We start from the raw sequence: 21,110 nt of genomic DNA, 5'->3' as shown, positions 1-21,110 counted from the left end.
AGCAGCAGGAAAGCTGCTAAACACTGAAAAGAAAGAGCAGGACTAATGGGAGTCAACAAGAACTGCACCCTCACTCCTCTAGAGAAGAGAAAAGGAATGAGGTTTTCAGGCTGACCTGCTCAAAATACTTTCTCAGCTCAGTGGCAGCTAAATCCCTGCCAATAAAAACCATGCTAATCAGTGGTTAGAGAGAGGGAGCTTCTGAGATAGGGCAACTTCCTCCAACCCTGAAGGCATGACTTTCTGTATTCACAACCACACTGGGCTTGGCTGAAGTGCTTTCCAGAATACAGATTTACTTCCTGAGCTCAGAAACATGTAACCACCGTGTCCTTTCTCAGAAACACAGCTGCTCTAAAGACCATATCCTGTAAGAACTGGTTTTATTGTGGCTTTGGACATAACTGAAATTGAATGATTTCTGTGATCATATATTCTCTTAAGCTGTACGAGGGTTTTTTTTCTCATTTGGTAGTGGTTTTTAATATTGTTTCTTTATAAAATACATCAGAATGAAGCCTCAAAACAATTTGTGCACCATTTCACCCAAAGCATCAAATAACCTTTAACTGAAAATCTTAGAAATTCTTGAAAGCTTTTAATTGGGAATTTCTGAAATTACTAAAAGCCCTCACTACACGTGAAGAAAATAGGATACAGTGACTTGGGAAGCCTGAAAATTTTCTCTGAAAATAAATTTTGGAATTTTGTCTGCCTAAAGAATTTCTGCTCTTTGCAGAAATTAAGGTCCAGCTGAGAATGCAGCTCCTGTGTAGTCTGACAGCCTCACCTTGCTGCTGTGAGAGGGCACTCAGTATTCTGCCTTTAACTATTTCTTATTTGTGGGGATGTGATTGAGTTAACCCCAGCTGGGCAGTCTAGAAGCTTTTCTCAGAAAAGTTTTTTGTAGTCTAAGCAGTGTAAATAATAAAACTATCCCAGCTGAACTTGGGATAACCCTTGGGACACACAGCAAGCTGTGTCCTTGTGGGTGGATGGTGACTAAATCAATGCATGGGTGGGTGAATCTGGAGCCTTCACCTTCCTCCCCTGCCCCTTCTCCTGGCTTGGTGCTGCTGTTTCCTTCAGGTTCTGGCTGAACTTCCCAGCTCAGCTCCATCCCAGGGAAGAAAAGAGGCACGAAGGCAAGAGGCTGCTTGGCTCAGCAGGTGCCACAGTGAGCTCTTGTTGCCAGCAGCAACAATTACTGCCTGCTCTGTCAGACCAGCTGGGTATTTGAGGTCTCAGTGGTTGTAAGAATGTGTAACAGGGCTGCTAAACATGTGAGAGTGGTGGAAGAAGGGGGTAAGAGAGCCCAGTGAATACAGATCTGTGTTTAGAGCAAGTCCAGGAGCCTCTGAATAGAATGAATCTCCATGTGATAAAGACAAAACTTGTTTTCAACTATAACATGGTTAATATTTCAGCAACTTCTGATCATTTATAAAAATGGGACTAACAGAGTCAGAGTAATCCATTGCACGTGAACGTGAATCTGCTCAGTGTTATTGTAAAAATTCTCAGAGAAAGATTTACAGAGCACATCTACAATGGCAAATCAGGGGTTGCACTAGAACATGTGTTATTGTAGATTTTACACTTGGGCTTTCTCTGCTGAGAACAAAATTGCAGATATGCATGGCATTTCATATCACTTGCACACAGGTGATCTGAGTGTAAATACATCCTCTTGAAATAAATTTATGCTGTTGTAGCAAATTCTTTCTGAATGTTAGACGGTCCCCAGCACAACTCCAGCATCTGTCATCCCAAGGCAGTGGATGTGATGGTCTGACAAGTCTTACCTTCATGAGGATAGCATGGAAAAACTGATTAATATGCTGTTACCCCCTCAGATACTTCATTTGCCACATGATTCTGCTATATGGTTCTTACATAAGTTCAGAACTTCCTGGGTTTTTTTATAAATATGTGCAGAAAATCAAACAGAGGCTGTAGGCAGCTGGTTTGAACTTGTGTCTAAACATAGCATTCAAATATTAATTGTGTGAATAAATCTTTTTCATTTTACAGACATACAAATGTCAGTAGAATAAAACTGGTTATCAGAGGATGGTAATTTCTGACACCTGATAAATGCCAAGATGAAGCTACTTATTGAAAGTCTATCGAAATACTCTGTTTGCCATAAACAAATATTCATTAAAATAGACATGCTTGTTTTCTAAGTGGTTGACACTAATATCTTGGCATAATTCTAGCATCACAGCTAAAAGCTGTACAGTAAAGCTGTATAAATGTAGCTCAAGGAAACATTGTGGTCACACGAAAATGCACTAAAGTTTTATCTGTAGAATTTTGTCCCTTAGATTTTCTTCACTCTCTCACTATGAGTTGCATATATTTACAGTAGGTGATTCTTCATTATGTTCTTTTCTGGTTTTAAATCCATCTTACCAAAGCATTGTTTTACAAAACCAGTTACACTTCACACCTTACAATCAGCACACAGTGAGTTGTTACTCTCAGGTGACAGAGAAGAAAACCAAACAGGAAATTTAGGGTGGTTCTATGTGCACCTTCAGCCAGGATTTGAACGGTTTTCAGTTTTAATTTTGCTGTTCTGTATTAAAGATACAGCGTGCCTAAGAGCTTCAGCTGAAGGTGGTTGTTTTTTCCCCCAGATGGAAGGCCTTTAACTCTGGATGAAATATGGGGAAGTGTTCATGCATCCTACCAGGCTCGTCTGCAGGAGGGGCCCTGGGACACTATTACACAGCAGGTGAGAATCCTCTGGTCCTTCATGAAATTTTGGAATGAAATATATGCCTGGATCCTCAGTGGTCTTATTCCTCTCTTGCACAGAAGGGAAAAAAATTAAAATTAAAATTAAATATATGTCTATATCATGTTGTGCTGAACCATTTACCAGCAATAGTGTCAGTCCTGGATTTTGAAGGATATATAAGTGTTCACCATTTAAGGCTTGCTTTGACAGTGTCTCACATTTAAAATACTTCTCCAAAGCCAGTCCTCAAAAATTCAGGCAGTTTCTGAGTAATTGTGAATTTGGGTAAATACAAAAGCAGACTTGTTTATGTAAATAAAATATATCACTGTAACATCTCACGGATTGTCTGGTAATCAAATTACCAAAAAAGACTGTGTGTAATTTTCAGTTTTAAATAGACTTGCAGTCTTCAGGATTGAACAAGGGAGAATTGGTTTCCTATCCTCAGATAAGCTGGTGCTGTCTAATAGCCACATGGCTCAGAGCTGAGCTTGTTGTTCTGGTGTCTTCCCTTTGCTCCAGGTCTCATGAGCAAATCTGACAAAGAATTGAGACTCTCCAGGTGTGAGGTTTTTCCCATCAGACCAAGATACCCATGTGTCTTCTCTCCCTCCCCTTGGCCTCCTTGATTTTTTTATTTTAGCTGTTTCCAGGCACTCAGGTCTCTCGCCGCAGCAGCATGACAAGGATGTGACATCCACCAGGTCCTGCAGGTGCTCTCTTAATTCAAATAACAGGGTTTAATTGCAGGATGCCTGTTTGTGGATGGTGCTCAGCCATGGGAACCCAAGCAGAATTCTTGTTTTTTGCAGCCACAGACTATTATTTATCTTATAACAGCTTCCTGAGAAGCTACCAAGCCATGGGTGTTCTGGTGATTGCTGTGTGTGTGTGAATTCCAGTTGTGAGCTGGCAGGTTCTTACAATACACACTTTTCTCATGAAGCATTAATTACCTGGCTTGTCTGTGAATGAAGATGAGGAAACTGGGTTTTAATAACATAATGTAATAATGTGGCACTACTGAGAATAAAGCATAAATGGGATGTTTAGAATGTGTGAAATCAGAGTTGTGGAAGTCAAAAGGAAATTCAGGTCACTCCCACACGGGGATTATTTTTGCCTCTTAAGGGACAGTAAAGTAAAAACTGTCCTGCATCTAATAACTGGAGGTGTGTGTGTGGGATACTTACACACAAATTCCTGCAGAAACAGGAGTTTTGGGTGGCAGAATGTGTGCAGTGACGAATCTGATTCTGGGACACTCTCCAGAGGTGGTACAGTTAGCTGTGAGTGCACTGACAAACACAGGAAGAACATTTTGGAGAAATTAGCAGAGTTAACAGCTGCAGAATGTGACTTTCTGTGAAACAAGGAGATTATGGAAGATAATGAAAACTAGCCTGCAAGCCTCAGATCAAAGCAAGAGTCAGGTCTACAAGAAAAAAACTGCTATTCTCTGTCAAATGAATCAGTGTTCTGTACTGAAATACAGAGTTTTGTCTTGCCTTGCTGCTTTTCTGCTGACCCATTTTGTTATGTGGGTTAGGCTTTGCCTGCAGGGACACAGATCCTATAATGCAAGTCACTGGGCAAACTCATCAAATCAGGCTTGAGCACTCAGTGCACATGAGCAGCAAAATAAAAAATGGTTTAGGATTTTAATCCAAAAGTTAGGTGCTACAAGCACTCCACCACTGGGAAGAAAAATTGAGTTTGCCAAGAGTAACATTCATGTTCCTTAACTTTAAACTAGAGCTGATCTGCACGGTGGTTGGCAGGCCAGGAAAAGAAAGGCTTACTGACTTTTGAGGACTTTTCCCCATATATTTTATGAAATGAGGGTGCCAGACCTGTGCACATTTCTGATGCAACTATATTTTGGTGTATACTCCCTGTGGTAGAATACATCTGTAATGATATAAATCTCAGGAATTGAGACAAGCTGCAAAGAGTGGAGATATTTGACATTTGCAAATTTTAGGTAAAATTTGGACTTTTATAGTTACTTTTGATGATGGTGGAAAGCTACGCTCATTTCCAGAGAAAGCATCTTGAAATATTTTTCCTGACTAGATTACTACAAAAAGCAGAAGTCAACTAGTTACCTTCTCATAAATAAATTAACATGATAAGGTTGCATAGTATTTTATAATGATAATTGATAAATGGTGATGATTTAATTGCACTTCCTCTAGTAATAATCTTAAAATGCTCAAATGAAGTTCCTGTGATTGGCTTTCTTGTGAGTTAAATCTCCCTGGGGTCTTCAGTCATCCCTTCTCTACATCCGGCGATAACTTGCTTTAGCTGTTTTAAATAATACAAATCAATTAGAACACACAGCTGTTTAACAAAACTTCCAAATGTTGCTACAGGTCTCTGTGGGTATTTCCTGATGACTTATAATGACATCAATTTAGCACACCTGGTAAGATCTGTGTGAGCTGGAAGTGGCTTAATTCTACAATGACAGGAAAATTAAGGAGTATTTATGGATTACTGTTGCCTTCCAGAAATGTTGCCAACTGTGATTTTCAGCTTCTTTTTAGGAGGATTCAGAAGTGGAATTACAGATATTGCAGCCCCATCTCCTGAATTGTTTACTTGTAACTTAGTGGGTGCTTTTTAGTGTTATTTATTTATATTAGTAATTTAAATGCCATATAAACATATATTATATGTATGATGTATAATATTTATATTAGTTATTTATAAGAGAGCATACACAAATACATAGTGGTACTGCCTAAACAGCTCAAACTTATTGGGCCCTCTGTGTGTAATAAATATAATAAATAGCAGGTGTAATGTCCCAGTTAAGAAGGTAGCAGCCCAAAAGTGCCATGGTCAAATGCTAAATGATGAGGCAAATTGAGAGAATAAAGCTTCACAAGAACAGGAAAAAAGTTAACCAAAAAAAAAAAAAAAAAAAAAGGAACAGAGAGTGGAGAACAGAAATGAGACGAATGGGGAGAAATCTTCCCAAATATGAAGGTGAACATATTTCATCACATAGTAGTGTGTGGTGTAAGAACCAGAATTAAAAAATACAAAACCAGATAACTAATACTGAGTTAGTTTGTAGAGGCTGCATTTGACCTTTTATAATTCTGGAAACCTCTCTGAAGATGGGTGGGAGATGTGAAGCAGCAGAGGGTGATTTGGTGGTTATAGCCATAACTTTGGGCTGTGTGGCCCTGGTTGGGTGTTCTCTGTGGAGTTGGAAATGCAAGACTGAAAGGCTTTTGTTGTTAGCATGGGTGTGGGATAGGCATGAATTTTCATCCTGCTGTGGCTGAGGGCTGCACACCTTTTTGAAAGTGCCTCCATCAAGATCCAGGACCCTGGTGTAGCCTTCACATCCAGGTATTTTCCACAGAGTGTGGGATGTGCTGGATTTATGGATACAGTCACCTACTAGGAGGTAAACTGAGGTCCACTGATTTCTCAAGCACTTTCTGAAATTTAATTATAGTGGAATAAGGGATTGAAAAAAAAATGGGTAAAGGCACTACTGAATCTTCATAATTTTTTTGCCCTGATGGATATTTATAAAAGTGTAGACAAAGCAGAAGGACTTCAACAGGGGGAGAGACAGCACTCTGACAAATACATTTCTAAAACTATGATGAAACTGAGTATTGATGTAATTAGTTCTATGAACAGAGGTGCCTAAGTCCATTTTTGATTCTTGTTACTTCTGCTAATCCACGCCTTCCATTAATTTTTTCCCATGTGGAAGCAAACTAGCAAGAGAATTTTGTAAGCTGATGATTGAAGTTGATCACAGTCAGTAGCATCACCAACAATTTTGTTTTTAACAGAGTGATGTTGTCATAAAGGCTGACCTTCCCCTGAGGAAACAAAGTCATAAACACAATCGAGAATATGGGCTAAGGCTTAATCAATGCTTAGTGGTGATGGAATGTAAAACCAAACATCCAAGGATAGAAATCGAATTGCATTATTACAGGAGGCTCAAGGGTTGAAAAACTACCCCATAAAACAGGAACAAAACTCGGTGACTTGAAGATCCTGCAGAAATAGTCTTAAAAATTAATCAGTGAGTCAGGATTCCAAAGGGCTCTGGAAGCTGTGGAGCACATGTGTCCACACATGGCTCCCCTCCTTTTTAACCAACACTGTTCAGATGCAATTTCTTCTGCTACCAAAGTGCTCCCAGGCATGGGAGGGGACACATTTCATGTGTGACTTTGGTACTGGATTTGCCAGCAATAAATCCGCATTTTGCTGCATGTTGCTGCAGAGAAAGTAACTCAGACCATTCTGATACTGACTGTATCCTACATTTCTGAGTAGTGAGTGGTCAGGAATTTTGCATCTGTTTTTTCTCAACCATTCATTTCTCAGTTTCATCTAAATGAGGTGGTTTTCTTCTGTCATTTGATACTTAGCAGGTAGTTTTCATATGTCCTTTCTGTCATATCAAAAGTATTCAACCAAACCTAAACTACAGAAATCACAACACAGAACTGCACCTACTTCTGAGTTAATCCAGAGTCTTTTTCAGCCAGGAGTTAGGAATCTGGAGGACACATTCTTTATAGCACCTCAATAATCCTGTCCATTACATCACTTAATTTATAGCAGTGTTAACAGGAAAATCAATAAACATTATTTCTAAAATGTCAGGGATGTTAATAGTGTGAGTTAAAAAAGGAGAAAGAGTCAAAACTCTGAACAGAATACATTGATAGAGTGTTGTAGAGGCACATCTTGCTGAAAATGTGATAGGGAGGATTTAAATCATTACGGCTCAGTCATTTTGAAAAATGTGGTAAGGTATCTATTCTTAGACACACGAATCTTTCTTGCCATATTGTGGGATTCTGCTAAGTGGGGGAGGCTGTATACAGTATTTCTTAACAGAAGGTTGCTAGGATCGCTCCTAACGAATTTGAGTTGCATCAACAGTTGCTATGGATCCCCTGCTAATATTTTTGGAAAATTATTAGTTCAACTTCCTGAGAAAAGGGAGTCTTACCAGTACAGACTGGAAGGCTATTTGACAGGGGAAGATAGGAGGATGGCAAAGCTGGGTTGGTATTTATTTCCCACTAAAATCTTCTACAATGCATTGAACTCCTGGGGTTTCAACCAAGCTATAGTATTGTACAAGCTACCAAGGAGGTTTTATTTTAAAACTGATTGTTAATTTAGCCACTGATTATTAATGTTCAGCTGCCCTACAGTTGAGTCATGCTTTTCCCCATAAGACTTCATGGACAATAATCTAGTTCAACTAATTTAATAGAGGGAGAAGACCAAAAAGTGAACTAATACTGAATGTAGAGTAAATGCAGAAGCTTAATGGATAAGTAGCTGACAGATGTGCAGCTGGTGGCATCTGCCAGGACTTGTGCAAGGCATTTGATAGTGTCTGACATGACATCCTTGTCTCTGAGTTGGAGAGCCATGGGTTTGGTGGATGAAGGCCTGGGTGGGGGAGGGATGGGGCTGTGGTCACACTTGGGCATTTGGGGTCAGTGAGTCAATGGGCAGGTCAGGGCAGTCCCAGGTACCAGCACAGGCTGGGGCTCAGCAGAGGGAGCAGCCCTGGAGGAGCCCTGGGGGTGCTGTGGGGCAGGGCTGGGACCCCAAACCCCGTGCTGGGCTGAGCCCAGAGCCCAAACCCTGTGCTGAGCTGAGCCCAGCGTGGGCAGCAGGGCAGGGGGGATTCTGCCCCTCTGCCCCTCAGCCAGAGCCCACCTGCAGAGCTGCCCCAGCCCTGGGCCAGCCCAGGAAGGAGCTGGAGCTGCTGCAGCCAGGCCAGAGGAGGCTCCAGCATGGGCAGAGGGATGGATGGAGCAGCTCTGCTGGCAGCAAAGGCTGGCACAGCTGCCACTGCTCACCCGGGCAGGAGAAGCTTTCCCTGAGCTCAGGGTGGCCTCGCAGGGCCTGAAGGGGCTGCAGCAAAGATGGACAGAGACAATGGCCAAGGGCTGCAGGGACAGCCCCCAGGGAATGGCTCCCAGGGCCAGAGGGCAGGGCTGGCTGGGATCTTGGCACTGAGGAATTGTTCCCTGGCAGGGTGGGCAGGCCCTGGATCCCTGGCAGTGCCCAAGGCCAGGCTGGACACTGGGACAGTGGGAGCTGTCCCTGCCATGGCAGGGGTGACACTGGATGGGCTCTTGAGTCCCATCCATCACAAACCATTCCAGGATTCTATAATAATTTACATGCAGAGATGAAAGCAGTGTGGAGTTCCCTGCCAGTTCCTTGGGCATAATTCAGGAAAGACTTTCAAGTCCCAGTACTATTGCTACTTGAGTTACTCTGAAATGAAGATTCAGTAATATTTTCCATGCAGATTCGTAATTAACTGAACAAATTACAGTGTAATAGTATTGATTCTCTTGATTATTTTCTACTTCTGTGGTAAAACCTGTTTCAGTGCTGTGCATTGCATTTACAGATAATTTATCTAGCAGTGGTTCTGCTTCCAGAGAGCTTCCCATGCAGAGATTTGTGAAGTAAGTGGTAAGAGCACCTTCCCTGCCTGCTGTGGCATTTCTCCTTGTAAGCTGAGGTGGGTCTATTCTGCCTTCCCCCACCTTGACTGCTGGCTGTTCACTTCTGGAATGGATCTGCCTACTGAACATTCCCCCCTTATGGAAAAATCCTAAATTACACAACAGCATTGACTGCACAGTATGAAAGAAGTGAGGCTCACTCATATGTGGTACACTGAGATCCATCTGAGAGGCCACTGGAGGGGCCACAGGGCATTGTAAACCGTAATGTTTTTTACTTTATTAATTAAAAAGAGCACTTGAAGTGCCACTGAAATAGGAGTTAGGTATCTGTTATAACAGGAAGCAGTTTTTACCTAAGCACCTGCGCTCTGGAGTGGTGGCAGCAGATGGTGTCAGCAGTTCAAAAGCATTTAGACAAATTCATGAGGCCACTTGTCCATAAATGGATGCAAAATTACCTGGCAGGAGTGAGTCCTGTCCTGCAGTGCCCGGGGTGCAGATCTGCTGGATCAGTGCAGGGGGAGTGAACCACAGAGGGAGCCCAGGCTTGTGCTGTCCCAGGTGCTGCTGGGGGAGGCAGGAAACACTGCTGGGGCATCCTCTGGAATCTCTGGGATTATGGGATGAACCCTTTCAGGCCACTTTTGTCAAATGCCAGCATGGGTTTGGGGTTTTTTGGTTGTGGTGGTTTTTTTTCCCCCCTTAAAATTTTTTTAATCAGGGTAGGAAATCTGTCTCCAATGTCTTTTCCATACTTCCACAGCTTGTTGGATCGTTCAGTTTTGCACCTTAGATGAATCTCATAACTTAAGAACAGATTTTAAATAGTAATTAATTAAGACTATATGCTACATAACTAAAATGGTGACAACTGAATTAATCTACTTTTGGCAAGCATGGAAGAAGAATCATCTGTTTATTTTCTTAGGAAAATGGCTGAGATGCCATTTCTTGACAATGTAACTATGGACCTGCCAATTTTTAAGTATAAAGTTTTCTTGAAAAATCCTAAATGCATAAGTTACGTGCTTGTGAGAAGCTTTAAAGCCTCAAATGAAGCTTGTTAAGCTTTAGAAACATGCCTGAGTGTCACCTACTGCTTTGATTCCTCCTGTTCTTGAAATTAATATTTCAGACCTTATTATACATATATTAAATATGTAATTATGGACCAGCAGTGTTGCCTATTCTTGATTACTGTTTTGCTTGTTCTGCATTACCTCTCCTGCCTTTCAGGCATCTTTTGTTAGCCATTTAATAAATTGATTAAAATAAAAAATAATAACATTTAATAAAATAATAAAGTTATAAAATGTAAAAAATAATCACCACCTCTTCAAAACTGTAAATACTCCAGAATCAGGCAGAACTGGGGCATAAAATATGAATTACAGAGTCAGAGAATGGTTTGGCTTGGAAGGCACCTTTGCTGGGATCCATGATGGATTTGAAGCAGCAGATGCAAAGTGGTAGGCGTGGTTCATCTCAGAGAAATTCTGGCTGTGTTAAGTGTCCTAGTATTTCTGTGTTGTAGGATCTGCCAAGGCATCTCTGCTTTCCTCAGGAAAGCATAGCCATTTAATTGCCTGTTCAGCTTGGCCTTGGTATTTGACGAAAGAAGGACAGGATCCAGCTTGACTGGCTGTGTGGTGTTGGAAGTGGTGAAGGTGTCAATAAAAAATCATCCCTGAGCTTGGTTGTGGGAGCACTCAGGAATGGGGACATTAAGTCATGGGGGCAACTGCAGCTGCTGCCTGCAGAGAGCTGGGGGGTAAAACAAACCAGCCTCCTCCACAAAGACAGGCTCAGTGACCACAGAAATCTGCTTCTTGGGGTAGTTTGCACTTCTCTGTGTTGTCAGGGTCCCTTCACGCTTTCCCCTGCTCAATGCCAATGCAGATCTGCTTTGATTTTCTGAGAAAAGCAGGAGAGCAGTGCCAGTGGCACTTGCCAGGTCATTCCTCAGCACTGTCACAGGCAGGGCAGGTTTTTCCACCTCCTGGGAATTGGTGGGGTTTCTGTGTTTTGTTGCAAAGCTGGGGAAACTTGCCTCAGCTATGCCAGCAGGATGAGTTGGCTTCTGGTTGTGAGTGGAAGTCAGTGACCATAAATACTTTATCTGTCCCAGGTCACAGAATCCCAGACTGGTTTGGGTTGGGAGGGACCTGAAAGTTCATCCCATTCCACCCCTGCCATGGGCAGGGACATCTCCCACTGTCCCAGGCTACTCCAAGCCCTGTCCAACCAACTTCTAGGGATCCAGGGGCAGCCCCAGCTGCTCTGGGGACCCTGTGCCAGGGCTCAGGGAACAATTCCTGCCCAAAATCCAGCAAAACCCTAAGTAGGATGGAGAAGCCCTAGTACAATTATTCTGCTACCAACAGCTTTATTACTGTGATTTACATCTTCTGTCAGGATTGTAAAAGTTCCCTGTGTCATTACAGTTCCTTAACGTGGTGCTTGCAATATAGTGATTCCATAGGAACAGATTTTCCATTGTAGTAGTTCCATTTTTAGAGGAAAATCCCTTTGACCTCGAGTTGCACAGGTCTGAAGTTCCATGTGTGCAGTTGCTGTTCTGGCTGTGGGACTCAGGGTCAGTCTGAAGAGAGAAATATTCCTGCCTTCTTTCTGAATGTATAGAGTTGGATTATATTAACAAGTAAGTTACTATTGGTGTGCACGAAAATAAGGAATAAAATGAAGATAGACCATGAATTCAAGAACATTAAATTACTTATATAATCTTGAGTGAAGAATTTTTACTGAAACTCAGCCATTTGTTTCAGTAAATGTGGTCAGAAATCAGAAGAAAGGGAAAAAGTTATATCCTCTTTATTAATTGCATCAGTGTTTCCTTTTCCTAAATGGAAGAGATAATGGGGGGCATGTTTTATCAATTCTGCCTTCTTTTTCTGACCTGGTGACTGCTGGGAAAATGTCTGGAATCACTTGGCACTGGCTGTGGTGTTTGCTGGTAGGATCCTGCATGAACTTTTTGACACCTGCATGTGAATTTATTTTTGCAAAGCAACATCATGCAAACCAGGTTGGGGAAGAGGCAGTTTCAGGCACAAATCCCCTGAACTGTCATCAATGGAGAGACCATAAATGTTGTGATGGATGCTTGAAGGCAGTTTAATGTAGCACTGGAGAAAATAGAAGCCATTACCCCTGGAAGAGCTCCAGTTATGACAGAGAAAATAAATGGTGCTGTTACAAGAGATGTACTGACAACAAAATTCCTGCTGGCTGGGGAGGAGAGCAGCAGAGCACAGTACAGAAACCTACAGACAATTACCCCTTATCTGAAGTAATGTTTATTTTTGGTTTAAATCCGACATGGAGACTGCTTGATAAAATGACTTAATCCAATCTGACGAAAGTTTAGTCTTAATTATACTTGTGCTTGGGAACTGCCTGCTCTTTGCCACTGCTCAGGTCAGTGCTGTGACATTTCCCTGCTCAGCCCTGTACCTGCCCAGGCAATGAACAGAGCTGTGCTGCCAGAGCTCACTCAGTCCCAGCCTGGGCTGGCATTCCTGAGCAAACCAGGGTCAGGACAAGGGGGAACAGCTTCCCAGGGCCAGAGGGCAGGGCTGGCTGGGATCCTGGCACTGAGGAATTGTTCCCTGGCAGGGTGGGCAGGCCCTGCATCCCTGGCAGTGCCCAAGGCCAGGATGGACATTGGGGCTGGGAGCAGCCTGGGGCAGTGGGAGATGTCCCAGCCATGGCAATGGGTGGGATGGGATGAGATATAAGGCCCCTCCCAAGCCAAACCATTCCAGGACTCTGTGATTACCTTTCAGTCTGTCCCATGGAACATTTTGTGTCTCGCATCCATCTCTCCCTCCCAGGTTTTTTTAGTGGGTGGGGATGAGGTAGCAGCTACAGCAGCAGGCACAGAACATCCTCACACATCTTTCCTGCGTCAGCTGGACCAGAGAGGTCTTTCCACAGAAAATAAATGAAGCAATATTTTGAGCTACCCAATTCAGCAGAGCTGATGCCTGCCTGTTGAAAGTATTTCTTCCCCATCCCAGCTGGGTCACACTCAGAGGGATATGCAGATGTGTGATGGATTCCAGCCTGTGGTGCTGAGCAGGCACTGCTGTAAATCAGCCTCGTAGCTGGATAGATCCAAAATCATAGACAGATCCAAGAAAATAATGGTGTTGATTTCAAATAAACTGTGTGTCAGAGTATTACTGCCCAGAAGAGTTGTGGGCAACCTGCAAATGGGTTCTTGCAGTACAACGCCAGTGAGTGCTTGTGGGAATTGACTTGAAACTCTCACACTGCCCTGGTGCATGACTGACTGGAAAAAGATTAATTGTAAACAAGAAATAGATGATTCTTACATATTATTTGTACTGTTTTGGCTTTTTTTCTTCATGAAGTCCCAGTAGGACTGTGTATTTTTGGTGTAGCTGGCACAGGACCAGCCTAGATGAAGGGTAGAACTGCTGCCCTAATATTTTGCTCAGGTTTGTATTTCAGTGCGTGTGGAGTGTCATGGTTCTGCCAGGTAAGTGCAGCAGGCAGTGAGCTAATGCTAATGAGGCTGATGCAGCACAAACTTTCATTCATTTTCACCCTTCTGACAGCGTTTGAGAAGGACTTGGGGTTCATCCCACCACAGGCAGCTCACCCTCTCCCAGAGCAGGCTGGGGGCCTGGCAGTGAGAGGCTCTGTAGCCCATTCCCAATTCTGAAATCATCCAGTGCTTTGATAACTCCTGCATTTTTATTGGCAGCTTCCCCGTGCTGCCTGCTCAGAGCTGCTGTGTCAGTGGTTTAACCTTGAGTGCACATCACAGTCTCCCAGGCTGCCACTGTGTACAGGATTTGGAAGGCAGCATTTGACTGAATCAGAGCTGATGCTCTCAGAGTGTTTTCCCTGATGCTCCACAAGCTTCTCATCCCCACCTCAGCCTTCTCCCTTTTTAAAGGCTGCTCCTTAATGGCTCTTGGCTCAGGATTTCTTTTGGTTTCTTGTGCTTCCGTGGTTTTCCTGGGAGTGTGTGATACATTCCTGTCCTGAGTAGCATGAAATTCCTGCATTTGGGAATGTTTTCAGTGTCACTCTGTTGTCATGTAAGAAGAGGAAGGACTAAAAGAAGAATGAAAAAGAATGTAAAGGTAATAAACTGTTTTTAAAAGTCAAGTCTGGCCTCCATGTGTCACTCACTAGTGGTTTGCTGCAGCTAGGACTGCAGGGGAAAATCAAAAACTGGGGGTCAGGATGATTGGGAATAACTTTAGGCTGAATATTCAGCTTTGGGAATTGTCTTCATGACTTGTTAAAAGAGCTGAGTCACACCCAGTTTACTTCTCTCTTTCTGGGAGTTCATGAAGCCCACTGAAATTTTTTCCACAATTTCTTTTTTTTTACTTTGCGTAATAGTTTTGTAAATGTTATTAGCTATATACTTTTTTTTGCTGTCTTTAAGGTATACCATTGGTACAATCCGTGTATTTTCTGGAATTATTTGGAGGCCTAAGTTAATTTGAGCAGAATATGAAAAGGGGGTTTTAATCCAAAATTTTACTTTTTCTCAAAGAAAAACTGCATCAATTCACTTTTGACAACAGCAGATGGTAGCATTCTTATGCAAGTTATCTGTTTGCAGTGTGAAACAAAGCTTTCTGAACACCTTTTTTTTTTGTATACTCTGAAGCTTCTGGGAGTTTTTTTAAAGTTCTATTGGACATAAAGGGATTGATCCTCATGAGAACATTTTCAGCACCAAGTGGAAGTTGAAGCCACCTTGAGAGCACTTCCTTCTCCCTTCTTGCTGCCTCTCCAAACAGAACCATGTGTATTTCCCAGCACCAGCCTGAGAAGACACCAGGGCTCAGGGTGGTTGAAGACCTTTTTTCCTGAAGGGTTTCTGTGTTACATTTGCTCAGACTGTGGTTTGCACAGTGGCTTTTCCTCTCCCAGCCAGTTAATGCTGATACAGTAACTTGAGTTACTTCTGCAAACCATTACGTTTTAACTAAAATAGTGGCGTAGCCTGGCTGCTGATTTTATTTCCCATTCATCAGAGGAGAATATATATTATTGATGTGTAATATATACAATATATTTTAATTTTCGTGACTGTGATAGGAAGAGCAATGTGAGCTGAGATTCTGAAGTGAGAAGAGCTGCATCAGGGGCTGATTGCACCCTGCCTTGTCTTTTTCAGATGCACGTGATGAGTTTTGTGTTTTTCCCTTCCATGACAAAGCAAATTCTGTTCCCTCTTAGGAGCACCCCATCCTCGGGCAGCCTTTCTTTGTCCTGCACCCCTGTCGAACCAATGAATTCATCTCTGCTGTGCTGAGAGGCTCACAGGAGCACCACAGGTGAGGGGCACTGCTGGGCTTCCTGCAATGCAGGTACAGTCAGTCAGCTGCAGGGTGGAAATGGACAATGCTGCTTCCTTAGTGCCAGCAGAATAAGATTTCTGTATTGTCACTTCAGGCCTGAAAATTAAAATACATTTGTCATAGGAAAAATGAAGGAACAACTCCATCTTAAATTGTTTTGTGACTGTTGAGGCTGTCTGTAATTCAGAAAAAGCTGGGATAATATAGTTATGGTGCTTTTTTGTGTTTTTTTTTCCCCCTAGACACATAAATTACATCACACTGTGGCTCAGTACTGTAGGCCCAGTTGTTGGCCTGAATCTGCCTCTGAGTTATGCAAAACTGGCACCTGAGCAGAGCACGGCTGCTGCTGTGGCTGAAAGGTAAGAGAAAAGGAAACCATCCTTTCCTCTCCCACTCTGCTGTCCCAAAGATCAGATGGATAAATGGCAGAACCATTTCCTCCTCCTTTGAAGATCTTGGTTAATTTAGGACTCACCTTTCAGTGTTTTGCTCACCTGCCTGCCTTGGTGCCTCACTTGCTTTGCAGTGAAAACTTGTGCAGAGAGAGGTGCTCAGCCCATTGCTGACAGCCTTCATCAGCCCAGAGGGCTCCTGAGCTCCTGGGGTCTCTCTCAGGTGTGGAGAAGTGTTTTATATTGGTTCCCCCAGCACAAGTTGGGGGTCTGGCATAACTGCTGCAAGGATTTTGATTTACCTCCTTTTTCTGTGTTTGCTCTTGCCTCTCCAGGGCCCTGAGCTGAAGGACTGGGAGTGGTTAGGCTGTGATACAGCTGCTGCAGACTTCCCTGGGGTGAAAGTGAAGGTTCCTTCCTGGCTGCTCAGCCATGCCAGAGTGGAAATGGTTGCTCATGGCTCTTTCTGTGGCCAGAACTCGGCAGTGATGATGGTGGGAATTGGCTGCAGCTGTGGGAGCATCTCCCCAGCACCACCCAGACCTGACCTCCCTTGCAGTCACTCATCTCCTGCTGAGGCTGCACACACATGCACAAGCCAGAGCTGCTGGATCTACTGAACTTACCTCTAGAAAATCTGCACCATCTGTGGGGCAGAAAAAGGAATATGAACACAGAGGAATGCTCGTGGGGCTTGGTGTGAGCTTGTGGCAGCCAGGGCATGGCTGAGACTGGGAGCCACCTTCCCCAGCACACAGAACATCCTCATCCCGGGAATATCCCCCACACACCACACCTCAGGGAGCAAACAGGGTCAGGGCTGTCACACACAGAGCCCTTGGAGCCTGCACAGGGAGCAGGTCCAGCTCTGGAGCTCAGGAGCCTGGAGCAGCCCTGTGGGAACATCTGGCTCTGCCCTGCTCTGCTGCCTGCCAGGGAAGCTCCCCGTGCCCCCGGGAGCTGCTGTTCTTCCCAATTAGTGTTTCTCCTTGTAGCTGTGGTTGTTCACAGGTTTGCTCCCTACCCTGCACTGCTGCTGCAGCCTCCCCTGACAGCTGCTGGGTTTGGGGATTGCCTGGTGGTGCTGCCATGGAGAGCCAGATGATGAGGAACTTCCCTACCACCCATCCTGGCTTCTCTCCCGCTCCCATTTTATTTGCAGTGTAAAACAGAGTCTGAGCAGCTGACACTGGAGCACAGATTTCACTCTCTGCATTCAGCAATTGCCACTTGCACGCAGAGTCTAGGGTGTGCCACGTCAGAGATGCATCCAGATTCTCTTGTTTCAAATTATGTTTTTAACTTCCATTACTTGCCACTGGTGGACATGGAATACAGAGTGCAGTCCTTCAAATTCCATGGGTGCAGAATTTGTTTGCCAGACATTTGGAATTAATTATGAAAGCACATAGTTTATTTTGTTCTGTGTCATATCAACCTGAAAAGCCATTTTTCTCATGTAAGAATTACAAAATATGGCCCGCAGCTACATTGATTTTTTTTAACACTTTTGGTAACACATGTTTGATAATTGCATCCACAGCTCATTTTTAAATTTAAGTGAGACTTAGACAGGAGGAAGAGCCAACAAAAAGAGGTAACAGCAGGTTTAAGAGCTGTTAAATGTTCACCCCTGCTCTGTGAACTTCACTTGTAATACCCTGGAACAGTAGAAGCACTCAGCTTTCAAAATGTGTAATTTATATGTAAAGGAAAATAAATATTTGTATTTTATATTGAACAAGTCTCAACAGCCATTCCTTTTTTACCTTAATTCACCATTTGCAAAGAAAGGATTATTTGACCAGGCCATTACACTGGGCTCAAACAATGAGATGACAGTGCTGTGTCTCATCAGTATCAATGTTTCCCTGAAATTTGCCTGGAAAACTAAAATTCACCTTGGCTAGTAGAAATACATGAAGGTTAGACAGAGAAACAAATACAGGCTAACATAAATATTTGGAACCAAGGAGATAAGTAAGCCCATTTGGATATCTCCTTTGTAATGGCTGGGGTGAGAGGTAAGCAACCAATTTCCTGTTTACATTTATGCCTTAATGACCTAGGATACCTTCACTGAATTTTTGTGCATGAAAATTATATATATATAATCTTTTAAAATCAAGTGAATTGTAGCACTGTTTTGTGATTATATTTTATGTAATTCATTATTTAGGTAAACTGTTGAAGATCCTTAGACCTGAGCTTGGGTTTTGTCTACATGCATTGTCTGAACTCTTGCATCCTACCAAGGAGAAAATTTCCAGTTTAGATTTGTAAATTTGCTCAGTTGTTCATCTTTGCTAAAGTGGGAAGACACATCAAGGGAGGTTCTTCACTTCTGGGGAGTTCTTGTAAGAGAGAACAGTCTCATACCTGCCCTGGGTTGCCAGAATCATCAGGAGGAATCAATTTTATGGGTTCACCTAAGCCAAAAAATGTGTTTTTCTGGGGAGGGCAGTTGGTAGCCACATACATAATCCCTCATTTGTGTCAGCATGACCAGGTACGAATTTAACCCCCTGCCAGGAGATTTGAGGTTGCCTGGCTTTGCTTACTAACAGGAACATTCCTTTCCAGGCAGGAAATGTGGAGCTACTTAACTACAGCTCAATACAGTCAAGTAATCAGTATCAATTCTTGCTGCAACTCCTTGAATTTCAGCAAAACTTTCTCAGTAACTTTTTTCCCCCCTCCCTGTTTGCTGTGATGATGGTTTCATGAGTCTGATTGGACATCTGTATTTATATTGCAAACGTATAAATTCAGTGCCAGCACAAAGGAAGGACGATTGCTCTTCCCTCTGTATGGTGAAGTTACAATTATTTCCTCAAAAAAACTCTCTTCGAGAGAACAGCGTGTGTATGGGTATTTATACCTATTTTTAGCAACATGTGGGCTTTTAAAAGTGTTTCAAGGAATTTGGTGCATTTTTTAGCAATAAATTCTTACCACCTAGATATAAAAAAAAAAGCCTGAAGCTGAGAGCTGCAGAAGTAACCCTGTATTGAGTGCTCAGGATTAGGGAGGTGTCACACAGGTAGTTATCTCTTGGATTTCATGAAAATCTTAAAAAACCCTGCTCCACGAGGAAGCTTTCAGTTCCCCACTTGAGAGGTTGTTGTAGCTGTCACCTCCTGAAGACAAATTCACCTTAAGGCAGAAGGGATTTCACTGCTGTGTTTGAACAGAGAATGGATTTACAGAGCACCCTCTTAACACCTTCCTCAAGTGTGTTACAAAACATCTCCTGTAGCAGCAGTTATTGTTCAGTCTGGTGTTGCTGGTGTCAGATGGCTGGCCAGCTGCTTTAATAAGTGAAAATATTAATTAGCCTTGGTGATGAGGTGGAAAACGTGGCCAGCTGTGGATTCTCCTCTGTTTGGGAGGATGCTGGGTTACATAACACGTATTTCTTAGGCTCTAAACCCCTCTAGTAATGATTTGGTGACATTTTGCTCAGCTCATCTTTCTCTGAGTTCTTCCTGCAGGGTCCAGGTAACACAAACTATTCCTGGGCACTGGTACAACCACAGAATCACAGGATGGCTGGAGTGGGAAGGGACTCAGAGGCCATCCAGTGTCACCCCAGCCATGGCAGGGACACCTCCCCTGTCCCAATGTCTGTCCTGGCCGTGGGCACTGCCAGGGATCCAGGCCCTGCCCACCCTGCCAGGGAACAATTCCTCAGTGCCAAGATCCCAGCCAGCCCTGCCCTCTGGCCCTGGGAGCCATTCCCTGGGGGCTGTCCCTGCAGCCCTTGGCCATTGTCTCTGTCCATCTTTGCTGCAGCCCCTTCAGGCCCTGCGAGGCCACCCTGAGCTCAGCCAAAGCTTCTCCTGCCCGGGTGAGCAGTGGCAGCTGTGCCAGCCTTTGCTGCCAGCAGAGCTGCTCCATCCATCCCTCTGCCCATGCTGGAGCCTCCTCTGGCCTGGCTGCAGCAGCTCCAGCTCCTTCCTGGGCTGGCCCAGGGCTGGGGCAGCTCTGCAGGTGGGCTCTGGCTGAGGGGCAGAGGGGCAGAATCCCCCCTGCCCTGCTGCCCACGCTGGGCTCAGCTCAGCACAGGGTTTGGGGTCCCAGCCGTGCCCCACAGCACCCCCAGGGCTGCTCCCCCTGCTCAGCCCAGCCAGGATCCAGCCCGGAGCTGCTCTCGTGCCTCTCCACAGCCCCGCTTTGCCCACATTTCCCCGTCTCCTTTGTCACAACCCCACAAGTTCTTGTCTCGAGCATTTCCGTTTTTCCGTTTCAGCTGTCCCCCTCCCCGCTCCTGTCGCGACACCTGGTGGCGACAAGGCTTCACGACAGCGCCCGCCGAATGTTCGTTCCCCCTCTGGAATTTGGAGATTCGGAAGCGCCCTGGGGACACTCCCCGTCCCTTCTGCCTCCCCCAGAAGCTGGACTGCACAAACCTTGGGAGGGATTCTGAACGTACTCTTAGATTCCTTCTGCAGTTTTATAGAAATTACTGAATTCTCACCTGAATTCCTATAGAAATAAGTGAATGATCTGAATCAGAGCCTTTCCCTCACCATGCAGCTGTAACAAGGGAATTGTTCACTCTGACTCCAGCCAAATATTCTGAGGTTTTACTGCCTTAAGAAAGTGCTGAACTATGCATTTAATCTTGCTAAGCCAGTAAAAAGTCAGACACCCAAGTCAGAGCACAGCACTAGTGAACTACAACAGGTGTCTTCAAATTGGGCAGACTTGCCCCAAAATAAGCAGCTAATTTGCATTTAACAGAGGTGAAACTCTCTGGTTTGGGTCCATGGTTCAATCATCCCTTCAGGGCCCAAACCCAGTGAGTTCTGTGCCTGCACTCTCACCTGAGGCTGGAAGCGCTGCCACAAACACCATTCCCAGCACTCCAGAGAGGAAGGGTTTTTTTCACAACAAAATTCCTGCATTAAAGTTTGTGATACCCTGTGGGGATATTCTGATTCCTGATTACCAGTCCCAAAGGAACATTAGGGTTTGGCCTTTCTCCTTGTCCAGACCTAGTGAGAAATCAAATTTTGCATGAGAAGATTTCTGTGCCCGCCCCATCTCCTGCAGCAACCCCTGAACAAACAGCAAAGAACAC

At 44.0% G+C, this 21,110-nt stretch overlaps 1 protein-coding gene across 1 annotated transcript in view; it reads left to right on the top strand.

Moving 5' to 3' along the window:
* The window catches only part of ATG10 (autophagy related 10), a 59,297-nt gene extending 41,529 nt beyond the window's left edge, over positions 1-17,768 (top strand). Inside the window, exons 5-8 of the mRNA XM_059873797.1 lie at positions 2,646-2,743; positions 15,508-15,605; positions 15,872-15,991; positions 16,360-17,768. Coding sequence (XP_059729780.1) covers positions 2,646-2,743; positions 15,508-15,605; positions 15,872-15,991; positions 16,360-16,372 — 329 coding nt within the window. The 3' untranslated portion in view covers positions 16,373-17,768. The remainder of the gene's footprint in view (positions 1-2,645; positions 2,744-15,507; positions 15,606-15,871; positions 15,992-16,359) is intronic.
* Positions 17,769-21,110: the final 3,342 nt, after the last annotated feature.

Source organism: Haemorhous mexicanus, chromosome Z (genome assembly GCF_027477595.1).
Source record: "Haemorhous mexicanus isolate bHaeMex1 chromosome Z, bHaeMex1.pri, whole genome shotgun sequence".
Taxonomy (NCBI): domain Eukaryota; kingdom Metazoa; phylum Chordata; class Aves; order Passeriformes; family Fringillidae; genus Haemorhous; species Haemorhous mexicanus.
Note: the sequence above shows the minus strand (reverse complement) of the source record. Positions and strands in the feature narration are given on the sequence as shown.